We start from the raw sequence: 13,092 nt of genomic DNA on the forward strand, positions 1-13,092 counted from the left end.
AATAAATAAATTTATTTTTTTAAAAAATGATTTAGTTAGAAACAGGTGTGTGAGATTACCAGCGTGGAAGTGAGGCAGAGCGCCCCTCCCTGTCCTACCACCTGTTCCCTGCGGACATGCCAGGGCATGGGAAATTGGGGTTTCTCTGCAGCAGTCTCCCGGGCCCCTCCCCCAGCTTCGGAGGCTTGAGTGGCAGCTGCAGGGGCAGGGGCTCCCTGCTGCTTTGGTGGTGTGTCCTTGGACTCAGAGCTCTTCCCGCTGATTGTGTAAGCGCCTTTATAAATCCCTGAATTCAACCCCTTGGCATCTGCTTGGAATACCCAGAAGAGTTTCTGACCCTAGAAGAGTTTTCTGGACCTTGACTGGTGCAAGCGGCCTGAGGACTTTGCTGCTGTGAAGGTGATCCCTGCCGGACACCAGCCACGGCAGAAGCCTCAAAGGGGACAGCTCCATTTTGGGAAATGACACCCAGGAGCGATGATGAAGGAGCAATGATTGGGAAGGAATCTAAATCCTTGAGTGACCATAGGAGCAGAGGTGCACTACTGACCTCCACGTTTCACACTGTTAAGAGGCGAGAGAAATAAACTTTTTGTTCATCAGGCCATTGCATTATTGCGTGACGGAAAGGTGTTGGCCCCTCAGCTCACACTGGTTTATGTAATTGCTCTCCCTCAGAACAGATGGCTCAGTTGAGGAATCAAACAGCCAAGGGGCCAGAAAATTATAGTTGGAGTTGACGGAGGGGAGCAGGTCTGAAAGAATAAAGTCTGGGTTTCTCACACTGGATTCCTGATGCACACCAGCTTGCCCACTCAAGCTTTCGGCAATAAAATAATGTCAATGATGTTCTTTTTGAGGCCCAAGGAAAGTTAAGTAAAGGGGTGAACCATCTCCATTTTAAGCTTCATCCCCACACACTTGGCTCTTGCTGCCTTCTCTCTGCCTGTCAGCAGACAGCACCAAATGAACTCAGAGCACATAAAGTTATTTTCCTTCTTTAAAAAATATATTTTAAAAATTACAAAAACAATTTCATGCTATGAAAATGCAAGCAATACAGAAGATGGGAGGCACAGATCAAACCTCCCCATTCCCAGGCCCACTGCTCAGGGGAACCCCAGTTAAGCATTTGGTGTGGGCTCTTCTTTTCCCCTTGCCCTGCCCTTGAAGGCAGTTGCCATGGAGATGGGGCTGAGGAGGTGGCTGATGTGGCTAGGAAATTAGTTCTATGTGGGAACTGAGCAAATAAGTAACCAGAGTTAAGTTTCTCACTGTTGAAGAAGGGAATTACAAATAAGGAAAGGGGGAAACGAGAGAGAAACCTGAAGTATTGGATTGGAATTGGAGGTATTAGTGTGAACTCATGCTTTTTAAATATATCTGTCCATCTATATACAGAGATAGATACAGCTGTATGTGTGTGTATGCATACATCTATTTCCTGTCTGCGAAAAGAGCCTAGAAGTAATGACATCCCAAAAGGAATGAACAGCCAAACTTGGTTCCTAAATCCCATCTTCCAGTAAAAGGAGAATTGACCCACTTCAGGGCAGGGGCTAGGAGAATTCGAGATGAGCCTGGAACATGTTGTCTTTTTGGCACAAGTAAGTAAGTGCTCAAAGAATGAAGGGGTCATGTCAAAAGGACAGAGGAGCCAGCTTGAAGGGGATCCCACAGGCCAAATCTGGGACAATATGAGCATTAAAATAAATGATATGAATGAATTACATCTTACTGAATAAAATAGAAATTCATGAGCTCACGCTGACATAACACAAGATGAATCAGTTACTGGGGAGAAGGGAGAGCTCTTCCTCAAAGGAGGATGCTGACCATTTGGCTGTTATCAGCGTGGTGGTTAATTCAGGCAGGAGTCAGTAATGGACGCTAAGGATATCTCCTCACAAAATATTTATCAATTAAGAGGAAAAGGGCTTCCCTGGTGGCGCAGTGGTTGAGAGTCTGCCTGCCAATGCAGGGGACACGGGTTCGAGCCCTGGTCTGGGAAGATCCCACATGCCGCGGAGCAACTGGGCTCGTGAGCCACAACTACTGAGCCTGCGCGTCTAGAGCCTGTGCTCCGCAACAAGAGAGGCCACGATAGTGAGAGGCCCGCGCACCGCGATGAAGAGTGGCCCCCGCTTGCCACAACTAGAGGAAGCCCTCGCACAGAAACGAAGACCCAACACAGCCATAAATAAATAAATAAATAAATTAATTAAAAATTTAAAAAAATGGTACCCATTCTCACAATTTAAAAAAAAAAAAAAAAAAAAGAGGAATAAAAACAGTCAATTTATGGTGAAGGAACCTGGCAGACACCACCTTGACTGGGTGATCAAAGTTAACATTGCCAGCGGTGGGACAGGTCAACATCACGCCTCCTGATGCGAGGCACTGAGAAAAGCTCAGCATCTTTCCTATGGAGTGCCTGCCAAGGGGGCAGGACCTGGGTCTGGACATGAGGAGACACTGGACAGACCCAGGTTGAGGGACCTCCTCCACACTGAAAGGCTTCTACTCTCTGAAACTGTCAAAGCCACGAAGACAGGACAAGACTAAGGGAACGCTTTAGAAAAAGAAAAATGAAAACGGGGATACACATAGAGAGAAAGGTAGTGGTGGAGCACATGTGAAAAAAGTTAAGTGGGAAATCTAGGTGAAGGGGATATAGGACCTTTTTGTTTCTGCTCTTGCAACTTTTATTTATTTCAAAATGAAACTGAAAAACGTTTTGTGTGTATCCATCAGTTTTTCTCTGGTAAACGTATATAGGTTCGTATGTATATTTGCCTACACGTGTGTACACATGTCCAGACGCTCAGGTCCCAACTCAGATTGGCTGAGTCAGAATGTGGGGGACTGGTACCCGAGCAGGCGGATTTTTTAAAAACTCCCCAGGTGACTCCAGAGTGCAGCCGATTTGCGAGCCAGCGCTGTCATCCAGGCTTCACGGAAATCACCTGTGGGGCTTGTTAAACCGATCGTCCCGGAGCGGTTTCCCCAGAGCGGGCGGGGCAGGTACGCAGGCGCGCAGGGGGATGCCGGCCACGGCCCCGCGTGGCCCCAGGTGCCCGCGAGGCAAGGCCCGGCCTCCCACCCCCGCGCGCCGCCATGGACGCCGCGCCCGCGCTCCTGAGGGCCCCACCGGCCGAGGTGCTGGACGACGTGCTGCGGGAGCAGTTCGGGCCGTTGCCCCAGTTGGCCGCCATCTGCCGGCTCAAGCGGCTGCCGTCGGGCGGCTACTCGTCCACGGAGGACCTGCAGTTGGTGCTGGAGCGGCGGCGCGTGGCCAACGCCAAGGAGCGCGAGCGGGTGAGCGCCGGCCCCGCGAGGTCCCTGCCCCGGGACCCGGCCGCCTTCCTCCCGGCTCCCCCCAGACCCGCCACCCATTTCGGACACCTTCGGGGGCCCGGGGCGCCCACTCCCCGCCCGGGGGCCCGGGGCGACTTCGACCTCCCGAGGGCCGCTCGTGTTCGCCTCCACCCGCGCCGGGATGGCGCCTCACCTGAGACCCACCTGGACCGGTGCAGGAAGCGAGTCTGGGGAAGGCCGAGGGGGCCCCTGACCACTTCAGAAACGTCTCCCCTTGGCAGGCGCTTTAAACCCTCAGAGGAGGCAGTGCGCTTACGTCTCACTACCTCCTGCGCCGGGTGGGTGCTTGGGGTCCCCTTTTCCCAGCGCCCTGCCTCCAAGCACAAATAGGGCGAGGCACAGGGAGCCTGATGGAAGTTACTCTTTTCCTTACTTTAAACAAAGAATTTAAACAAAGCCTGGGTGTGCACCCAGACTCCCACTCGACCCCCTGGCGGGGGACAGAAAGTGGGTCTTTCCCACTCTGGCGGGTACGCGGTTAATCACCCGCGGGGATGGTTCCTCGGGCGGAGTCGGAGCGCCATCTACTGGTAGCTTTTAGTATTTCTAACTGAACTCGGGCCTCAGACTTGTGAGATTCCATCTCCTTCTGCCCGTTGCAGTCTTTGGGTTGAGCTGCTTGCGGAGGCTACCGAGAGAGGGAAGGGCGAGCGCTGGAGGAGGGTGCGCGCACATTCCGGCCTGGGACTTGAGGAGGAAGTTCTGCTGGGGGCTGTTCCTGCACACTCCTGGGCCCTGTAGAAACGTAGCCCCAGACAATCAACTCGGAGCTTTGTTTGGGTACGGGTGAGAGGAGAAAGGACCAAGCAGGTGTAGAAGACTTAAGGGAAAGTTGGGAGCCCTTTATGATAACCCTGTGATCTGATGTGTTGATGTGGCTCTCATACGAGATTCTGATCCAATATTTTGCATTTTAAGTTGGGCTTTCCCCACCAGGAAGGAATTGCTTTCTGCAGAGAATGGGTCCTGGTGTTACCCACTATTTTAAAACTAATGACCTTAGTCTTCTTTATAATGTTGAAATTAGTACACCTGGAAGACAGAGACATGACTAAGTAGGGAACGGAAACACCCACAATGCAAATATAACTACCATGAACTATCATTCTTGTGTGTATCCTCCTAGTCTTTTTTCTACCTATCTTTGTGCATATTCATAATCTTACAAAATTGCGATGATCTAGTACATATCTTTGTATTTTTTTCACTTAACATTATCAAAAGCATTTCCTCATATTCTAAGCAGAACAGCTTTCGACTGCGTAGTCCAACATATAAATGGACCATTACTTATTCAGTCTCCTAGTGTTGGGCATATATGCTTTTTTGCAGCTTTTTACTGGTACATAGATCTATGCCCATGTCTGATAATTGCTTTAGAGCAAAACAGTAGAGGTGGAATTACTGGGGTATAAACAATCCTGTGACTTTTGATACAAGTTGCCCAATTGCTTTCTAGAAAAGTTTATTAATTTTTATCCCCTTTTGCAGGATATAGGACTGTTCCCTTTTTCCATCCCCAATGCTGGGTATGATAATCAAAACAAAAATGTTACCAACTTGGTAAATGAAAAATGGTATCTAATTTCTGTTTCAATTTATAGTGCTTTGATTATTAAAGTTTAATATTTTCATAAGTTTATTGAAACTTATGACCAATAAACTTATGAAATACATTATGACCAATAAACTTACAAAATACATTCACTGTATTCTGCTGTGAATGGGCTATGTCCTTTGCCCACTTTGATGTGGGGTAGGAGGGAGTTCTCAATATAAGTGAGTGAGTATATTGGCTTCATGGTGTTGTGGGAACCGGTTCTTCAAGGGCCTGTGTCCTCCAGGGTGGGTTGATCATCAGAATTCTAGGCCTTCAGAGCCAAGGAATTAGACCCTGGAGATGAAGGAAAAAAGGCTCTTCATTCTACTTTTCAAGTCTTGCCAACGTGCAGACTCTCTGGACTCTATATCATCAACTCCGTTGGGAAAGAGGTTGAAGAGTTGCTGGCACAGTACTTGAATAGATGAGTGTTTGTACAGTTTATTCATTATCGTTAGTACAACTTATTGAGGACTTTCTGTGTGCCAGGAGGAAGTGTTTGGTGTGTAATTATGTCACTTAATCACCACAAAAAAAGCTACGCCACGACAAGGGGAGTATTTTCCACTTTGCAGGTAAACAGACCAAGGCTTGGCGATATGAAGTATCCTACACAGTTTTGTAAAGCTAAATGGTAGATTTGGGTTTTAAACCCTGATGTACTGACTCAAGAGCTTTTAACCACTACCCAGCCTGCCTCTACCTTGTAGTGGGGATGCTCTCAGAGGAAGAGAAGGAGGTCAGTGTGGACCTAGACACCCCTCCCAGTCCATCCATCCCTGCTGCCAGGTTCATGCCACTCCCTCTCCCCTTGCCAGGAACTGTACTGCCAGTGGAGCGGTGGCTCTTCGGCACGAGCCTGCCTAGATTCCCCGCCCAGACAAGAGAGCTGTGGAAACGAGCCCTCACAACCGCCTTCCGTGGTTTGGGGAGATGCCTTACAAGTTAGCTTCCTGTGTGTCACTGTGCCTTTTTGCTTTCCAGATAAAAAATCTCAACCGTGGTTTTGCCAAACTGAAGACGCTGGTGCCATTTCTTCCCCAAAGCAGGAAGCCTAGCAAAGTTGATATCCTCAAAGGTGCAACTGAATACATACAAGTTCTCAGTGATGTTTTGGAAGGAGCCAAAGACTCTGAGGTAAAGGTTTAAGAAGTTAGAACAACGATACCCACTGTTTATTGAGCACTTTCTAGGTGCCAGGCAATTTATGTATCCGTTCTAGTTAGTTTATACAGTCCTTTGACCTATTTATGATCCTGGTTTTACTGAAGAAGAAGCCAAAATACAGGTAAAGTCCACACAGCTAAGAAATGTCAGAACTGGAGTCTGAATCCAGGTCTGTGCAAACTTTGGAGCCAAGTTCCTGACCATCAGTATCCTTACCTCCTGGTGCCGTCCAGGGCATCTAGCTCCGAACTGCTTAGCCTTTAATGGGACTTTGACAGCAGGGGCATGAGAGGAGTTTCCTTAAACCCTTCTCTATGGCAGTGCTTTCCTTCAGCAGGACACACATCAGACAGGACACAGAAAGGAAGAGGGATGTCCCTTGGGAGAGGCCCTCCCTGAGGGGCAACCCTGCCGGAGAGCTCACTGGTTTCCTGGTGATGCTGGTCTCATGGGGTTTTGTGACCATCCAGTGGGACGACACAAGTGAACCTGCTTTGTAAACTGTGAAGCACCATAATGTCACCACCATTATTGGGGCACGTAGCTCAGGGGTGTCCATCAGGCAGTGGAAGGTGTGGGCTGGTTTAATGGGTCATTCTATGGAGAGGCAAATTTAGAAGGCTTGAAAATGGGTTAGTCGTCAGAGGAGGTGAACTATGAAGCGAGAAAAGGCCTTAGAAATGAGCGCTAAAGGAGGAGCCATCAGAGAGGGGCAGGTGGAGAAGCAAAATGGGGTCCTACAATCAGGGAGGGGGCATCTTGGGAATCCGAGCGTGGGAAGTCGTCTGAGAAGCTGCAGGGGGGCCGCGAAGGCAACCAGAAGCAGCACGTGAGGTGTGGGCCAGGAGGGGGCTGGAAGTCACCTTGCTGTGGGTTGAGGGTATGTTGTTGGTAAACATCTGAAATCCAAGCAGAGGGAAGTGGCCGACTTCAAGTTCATTCAACTTGGAAGTCTGAGCCTGGAAAGAAGAATCAAAAGGATGGAAGAACAACAGTTGTTAGATCAATGAAGGCCTTTTCTAATTAGCTATGTGATCCTGTTTAGGGACAAAAGAGGACAGACAGTAGAGAGAAGAGAAAGGTACTCATTCTAGGAACTTAGGGCAGAAATAGCCCAGTGTATAATGGTGCTTTTTAGTTTCTTCCTCTTGTCTGCTAGTCCTACTTAGGTGACTACTGGGAGGATACATTTTGCAGTGGTGGGATTGGATTGTCCTATTGGCCAAACTGGATGCTGGGTTGTGGCATGGTCGTAATACCTGGACAGGTGCAGGTGGCTGCCTTAGTTTTTCCTCGCGTGTGAATTGTCTAACAGAAGTGCTTTGTTTTGTGCTGCATTCATTATAAAATATAGAATCTGTCCCATGCTATAATCTTTTTAATGCAGTTGCCAATCACACAACATTTTAAGGTTATAGGAGAACAAAATACAGTCTGTTGAGCAATGATTTTCTTTCCATAATAACTTTAGCATTGCCCTCATTACTTAAATAAAATTTCGTACATTAGAACTTTGAAATATATTGATTTAAATCTTTAAAATCTGTCATACTGTTTGACAACTAAATATGCTTTCTAGAAACAAGACCCAGATCATCAGAACTATAGCAACAATACTTCTGAACCACATATGTCCTTGGCTAGAGAGCTATCGAGAAATATACCACACTCCGGTTGTGCTGTGGGCTTGAAGAATGAGGAGGAAGGGTCCTGGGCAGATGGCGGCAATGGTGAGTCGGCACACACTTGTCGCCAGGGGGCGATGTCTACAATGGGAGTTATCTCTCCAGCCAGGAGTCTGGTGAAGTGTTTCTTCTTAGATAGTCATGTTGATGTCCAAAAACTCATAATGCATCCCTTGGGCATGAGGTATTTTCCATGTTAAAACATGATTGAAACAAGATCATTGTGTGAAAGCACCTAGGTGGGGGGGTGAGTTTGCTAGTTTGAAGGGTCTGTTTTTATGTTCCCAAGTTAATTGGAAAGCTGCTCAAGGGGAAGGTAACTCCTCCAGAATCACCCAGTACAGACCAAAGCTTAATTTTTTACGACCCTAATTAATACATCAAAAGGTTTTCCGGATTCTGAGGTCTCCAGAAAAAGAAATAACTAGCTTGCCCTCCATAAAGCTGCATGGTGATCCCATGTACACACACACTCACTCACACACATGTGCACTCACACACGCGCATTTGTTTTTAAGTTGGCCTTGTTGGAAGACAGAGTTTTCTAAGTAATAACAAAGGAGTTTATTGTAACATTATCACTTATTACCTTGCCAAACTAAGGAAGCCATTGGAAGGAGTAGCCTGCTTCTCCAAGTCTAGAAAGTGGACGTTTTGCTCTTGCTGTGTCTCACTGTTACACAAACAAGACCCCTTGTTCCATCCTACAACACGATTGCTACTGAAACAAGAAAGGCTTGCAGGAGTCTGGAACTAAGCAAGTTGCTTAGTGTGGTATAAGGAACAGTGGGGGCCGTGGAGTAACAAATGATGGGTGGTGGTGGGAGGTGGTTTAGAAGAGCAGTTGAGTGCAGGCTCTGGAGACAGAATGCTGACGTTCAAACCCTGGTTTTACCACTTGTTTGCTGTGTGACCTTGAGTGAGCTACTAGAATTTTCCAACCGTCAGTTTCCCCATCTGTAGAATGGGAATGATAATTGTACCTACATAAGGTAACTGTGAGGTTCAAATGACATCATGTCAGCAGAGTGTCTAGCATAGTACCTGGCACGTCAGTGTTCACTTGGACTTTATTAAGTCTGCTTGCCACACCATGAGCAATCAGTATTTTTTTTTTAACATATTTATTGGAGTATAATTGCTTTACAATTGTGTGTTAGTTTCTGCTTTATAGCAAAGTGAACCAGCTCTACATATATCCCCATATCTCTTCCCTCTCGTGTCTCCCTCCCTCCCACCCTCCCTATCCCACCCCTCTAGGTGGTCACAAAGCACGGAGCTGATTTCCCTGTGCTATGTGGCTGCTTCCCACTAGCTATCGGTTTTACACTTGGTAGTGCATATATGTCCATGCCACTCTCTCACTTTGTCACAGCTTACCCTTCCCCCTCCCCGTATCCTCAAGTCCATTCTCTAGTAGGTCTGCGTCTTTATTCCCGTCCTGCCCCTAGGTTCTTCATGACCATTTTTTTTTTTTTTAGATCCCATATATATGTGTTAGCATACGGTACTTGTTTTTCTCTTTCTGAAGCAATCAGTATTGATTGGTGAGCAATCAACAACGGGCCCCAGGCATTGTCATTCTGTTTGCAACAAGTGGTCTGGGTTTTCTCACTTGGCTCTTACCAATGCTCCACCGTGGTTTGAGGTCTTACAGGCTCTCTGCTGACTGGCTGGCCTCGTTTCTGATTTGATTACTGTTTTCTAAGGATCCCACTTGTGCACATGCTCAGTCTAGATTTTCCAGTTCTGGCCACTTGAGATTTAAAACTTCACTCTCCAGTCAACTCTTAGGATACAGAATTCCTATTCTATTACATGAGCTGACAGGGAATGACTGAGATCAAAGAGTGAAAGTGAAAAGGAAAAGAGTGAACTGAACCTTGAACCTGACTGTCTAAGTTAGTAATGGTAATGCTTCCCCAAATGTGGTTTTAGTGTGTTAGATATTAAGGCAAGAATCTTGCTTGCATTTAATCCTCACTGGTCCCTCTCAGGTAGGCATCACCGTGTTATTCTCACAGTCAGGTGCCTGGCTAGTCCTTCCAGCCAGTCCCCTTGGGCCTGGTACAGAGCAGGCCTATGCCAGCATCAAGGATGTACAATGGAAGTCCTGCTTTTCCAAGGGTAATTGATCACGGAATTTACCAATTTATGGTAAATTGATTTAAAGTGGGGACTATCATTTTCTAGTAAGAAACAGGAAAGTTCTGGCTGGAAAGTTTTTAAAAAGGGAACACAACACTCAATTTTTAGTCTTTTAGCTAACCACGTCTGAGTTGTTAACTGGAAGAGTGTGCTAATTCTTAGAATGAACAAAGAATCACGTATTTGAGATTTTTTATGTATGTGTATAACTTCTGTCAAATGTGACTTCCAAGGCCTGAATGTAAAGAGTGCCAGTTTTTGCAGAAGGATTTTAGGATTTCATCAGTTTTGTCAGGGGTTTCTCATTCTTTGACATTCAGATCATTCATTTACAAAATTAAAAACATTTATTCTGAAAAAAATCAACTTAAGAAAAGTTGCAAGTATAGTACAAAGAACTTTTTCCCTGACCCATTTGAGAGTAATTTGCCAACCTGATGGCCATCACCCCTAATGACTTCAGCGTGCATTTCCTTCAAATGGGAAATGGGGACGTTCACCTGTATGACCACAGTGCAGCCATTAAATCAGGAGATTATGTGGCTTTACAGTCATGTAATCCTCAGGTCCCATTCAAGTATCACCAACAGTCTTGAAATGCCCTTTCTAGCAAAAGGACCCAGCTAAGAATCATGCATTGCATTTAGTTGTCCCTTCCCTTTTCCCTCCTTTTACCTGGAAAAATTCTTTGGTCTTTAGGTAATTTTTATGACCTGGACACATCTGAAGATTACAGGCCAGTTGTTTTGTAGAATGTTTCTTGATTCAGTCTTGTCTATTTCCTCCTGATTAGATTCAGATATGCATCTTTGGCAGCAATATGGAAATGATGCGGTTTTCTACTCATTGCATCCTATCAAAGGGGGGCAGATTTTGATTTGTCCCATTACTAAGGATATTCACTTTGATCATGTGCTTAACGTAGTGACTTCCAGGCCTTTCCACTTCAAAGTTAGCCCTTTTCTTTTGTAATTAATCTGTATTTTGTGCGAAGGTGCTTTGAAATTATCTAGATATCTCATTATTCATCAAACATTCTATTTTTTTTCTTAAAGTGATATCTGTTGTCTTATTTTATTTTTTTAATATTTATTGATTTATTTATTTGGCTTCGCCTGGTCTTAGTTGCGGCACGCGGGATCTTTTAGTTGCACCATGTGGGATCTAGTTCCCTGAACAGGGATTGAACCCAGGTCCCCTGCATTGGGAGTGCAGAGTCTTAGCCACTGGACCACCAGGGAAGCCCCATCAAACATTCTATTAAACTTTTTATTTTGCGACTGAGAAGTCCCATATGCCTTTAACTCAGTCTCCCCCCATGGCTGCGTCTTATGTAACTATAGTACAATATCAAAACCAGAAAGTCGATATTGGTACTATGTGTGTATAGTTCCATGTCATTTTATCGCGTGTGTAATTTTGTGGAACCATCACCGTAAAGCTGTCCCACATGCTACCCTTTATAGTCACACCCACCCACTGCCCCTACTCCTCCACTCTCCCTAACCCCTGCAACCACTACTGTGGTCTCCATCTCTCTAACTTATCATTTTCAGAATTTTGTATAAGTGGAATCATACAGTGCATAATCTCTAGAGACTGGCCTATTTTAAACTCAGCACAATGTGCTTTATTTATTTATTTATTTTTCACAATGTGTTTTAAATCATCCAAGTTATTGTATCAGTAGTCTGTTCTGCCTTTTTATTGGTATTAGTTCATGGGATGGATGTGCCACAGTTTAATTATTATTGTAGAACATTTTGGTTGTTTCTATATTCATTTTTTAATATTACAGACGTGTGGTTTTCCATTCAGTGGATTATTACATCATCATATAATATCATGACTTATTTTGTTACTCAAACTGTCCTCATTGTGGCCAGTGACAGCCCTTGTAAGTGGGCTGCCTTTCCACTTGAATGTCACCATCATTCTTTGATCACTTCCTTTCTGGCAGAAGATGGTCCAAGCTCACACATCTTATACTTTTCCAGCCTTGGAATCACTTTCATCAAGGACCTCCAGTGGGTAACTCACCCCCCATCTCCGTACCATCTCCTCCTTGCATGGCGGTTCTCCTTACCCCTCTTGGGCTTTAGTACCTGTAGTTGGTTTGTTAGAGGTGCCGTAAAAAAGTACACAGACTGAGTGGCTTAAACAGCAGAAATTTATTTCTCACAGTTCTGGAGGCTGGAAATCTAACATCAAGGTGTTGGCAAGTTTGGTTTCTTCTGAGGCCTCTCTCCTTGGCTTGCAGATGGCCTTTCCTGGGTGTGTGCTTGCCCTGGTGTCTCTCCTTTATGAGTCCAAATTTCCTCCTCTTATAAGGACACCAGTCAGATTGGATTAGGGCCCACCCTAATGGCCTCATTTTAACTTAATCACCTCTTTAAGGGTCCTAACTCCAAATACAGTCACAGGTACTGGGGGTTAGGACTTCCATATGCATTTTGGGGACCACAGTTCAGCCCATAACAGCAACCATGACAGGCTGCCCCTCCATGATGACCCCCTCTAGGATGGATCAAGGTAAAGGGGCCAAGGAAACAAAGCTCAGACTGGTCTCTCTTTGCCAAACAATCGTCATAAGGGGTCATTCCCATTTATTTGAAGGGCAACTACATAGGGTTTCAGGATCTGGCCAGATACCTTAACTGGAGACCTGGGGACAGCCGATGTGGCTCATTGGACTGAAATGCTCATATACAGAGGGGCTCAGGATTTGGGATGCAGGTCCCCTCCAGCTTCAGTTTGCAGGAATGGCACCCTTCTTCCTGCTCTTGGAGAGGATCTCTGAGGAGTGGAATCTGGTGCTGGTAGAGATGGGCATTTGGAGGGACTTGGGGGTGTGGTCAGAAAAGGCTGTGCAAGATCAACAACATTCCTGAGAGGCAAAATCCCCAGTGAAGCACATAAGAATCTGCTGATGGCAGGAGGGGAGATGAACTGCTCGGGCCAGAGCAGGTTCGCTTGGGGACTGAATCAGCAAATAAGTGTGTGCGTGGATGGAGAGGACATGGGCCAGCCATGCATCTGGCCTCGGTAGGGATAGGGATTAATGTCAAGGTCCAGGGAGGCTTGTTTAAAATTGGACTTTCAAGGTGTAGGATT

The 13,092-nt window shown here is 46.0% G+C and overlaps 1 protein-coding gene and 1 long non-coding RNA gene across 2 annotated transcripts in view; one reads left to right on the forward strand and one right to left on the reverse strand.

Moving 5' to 3' along the window:
* The window catches only part of LOC309611685, a 732,894-nt gene that overhangs the window by 68,611 nt on the left and 651,191 nt on the right, over positions 1 to 13,092 (reverse strand). The gene's annotated exons all lie outside the window — the stretch shown is intronic.
* On the forward strand, positions 3,114 to 9,035 carry FIGLA (folliculogenesis specific bHLH transcription factor). Its single transcript, XM_082357787.1, is given in 4 exon segments — positions 3,114 to 3,318; positions 5,963 to 6,115; positions 7,725 to 7,964; positions 7,966 to 9,035. Coding segments are annotated over 4 exon segments (624 nt in total). The 5' UTR covers positions 3,114 to 3,117; the 3' UTR covers positions 7,996 to 9,035.

The sequence above is a fragment of the Balaenoptera borealis genome, assembly GCF_965194805.1.
Source record: "Balaenoptera borealis genome assembly, chromosome: 15".
Taxonomy (NCBI): Eukaryota; Metazoa; Chordata; class Mammalia; order Artiodactyla; family Balaenopteridae; genus Balaenoptera; species Balaenoptera borealis.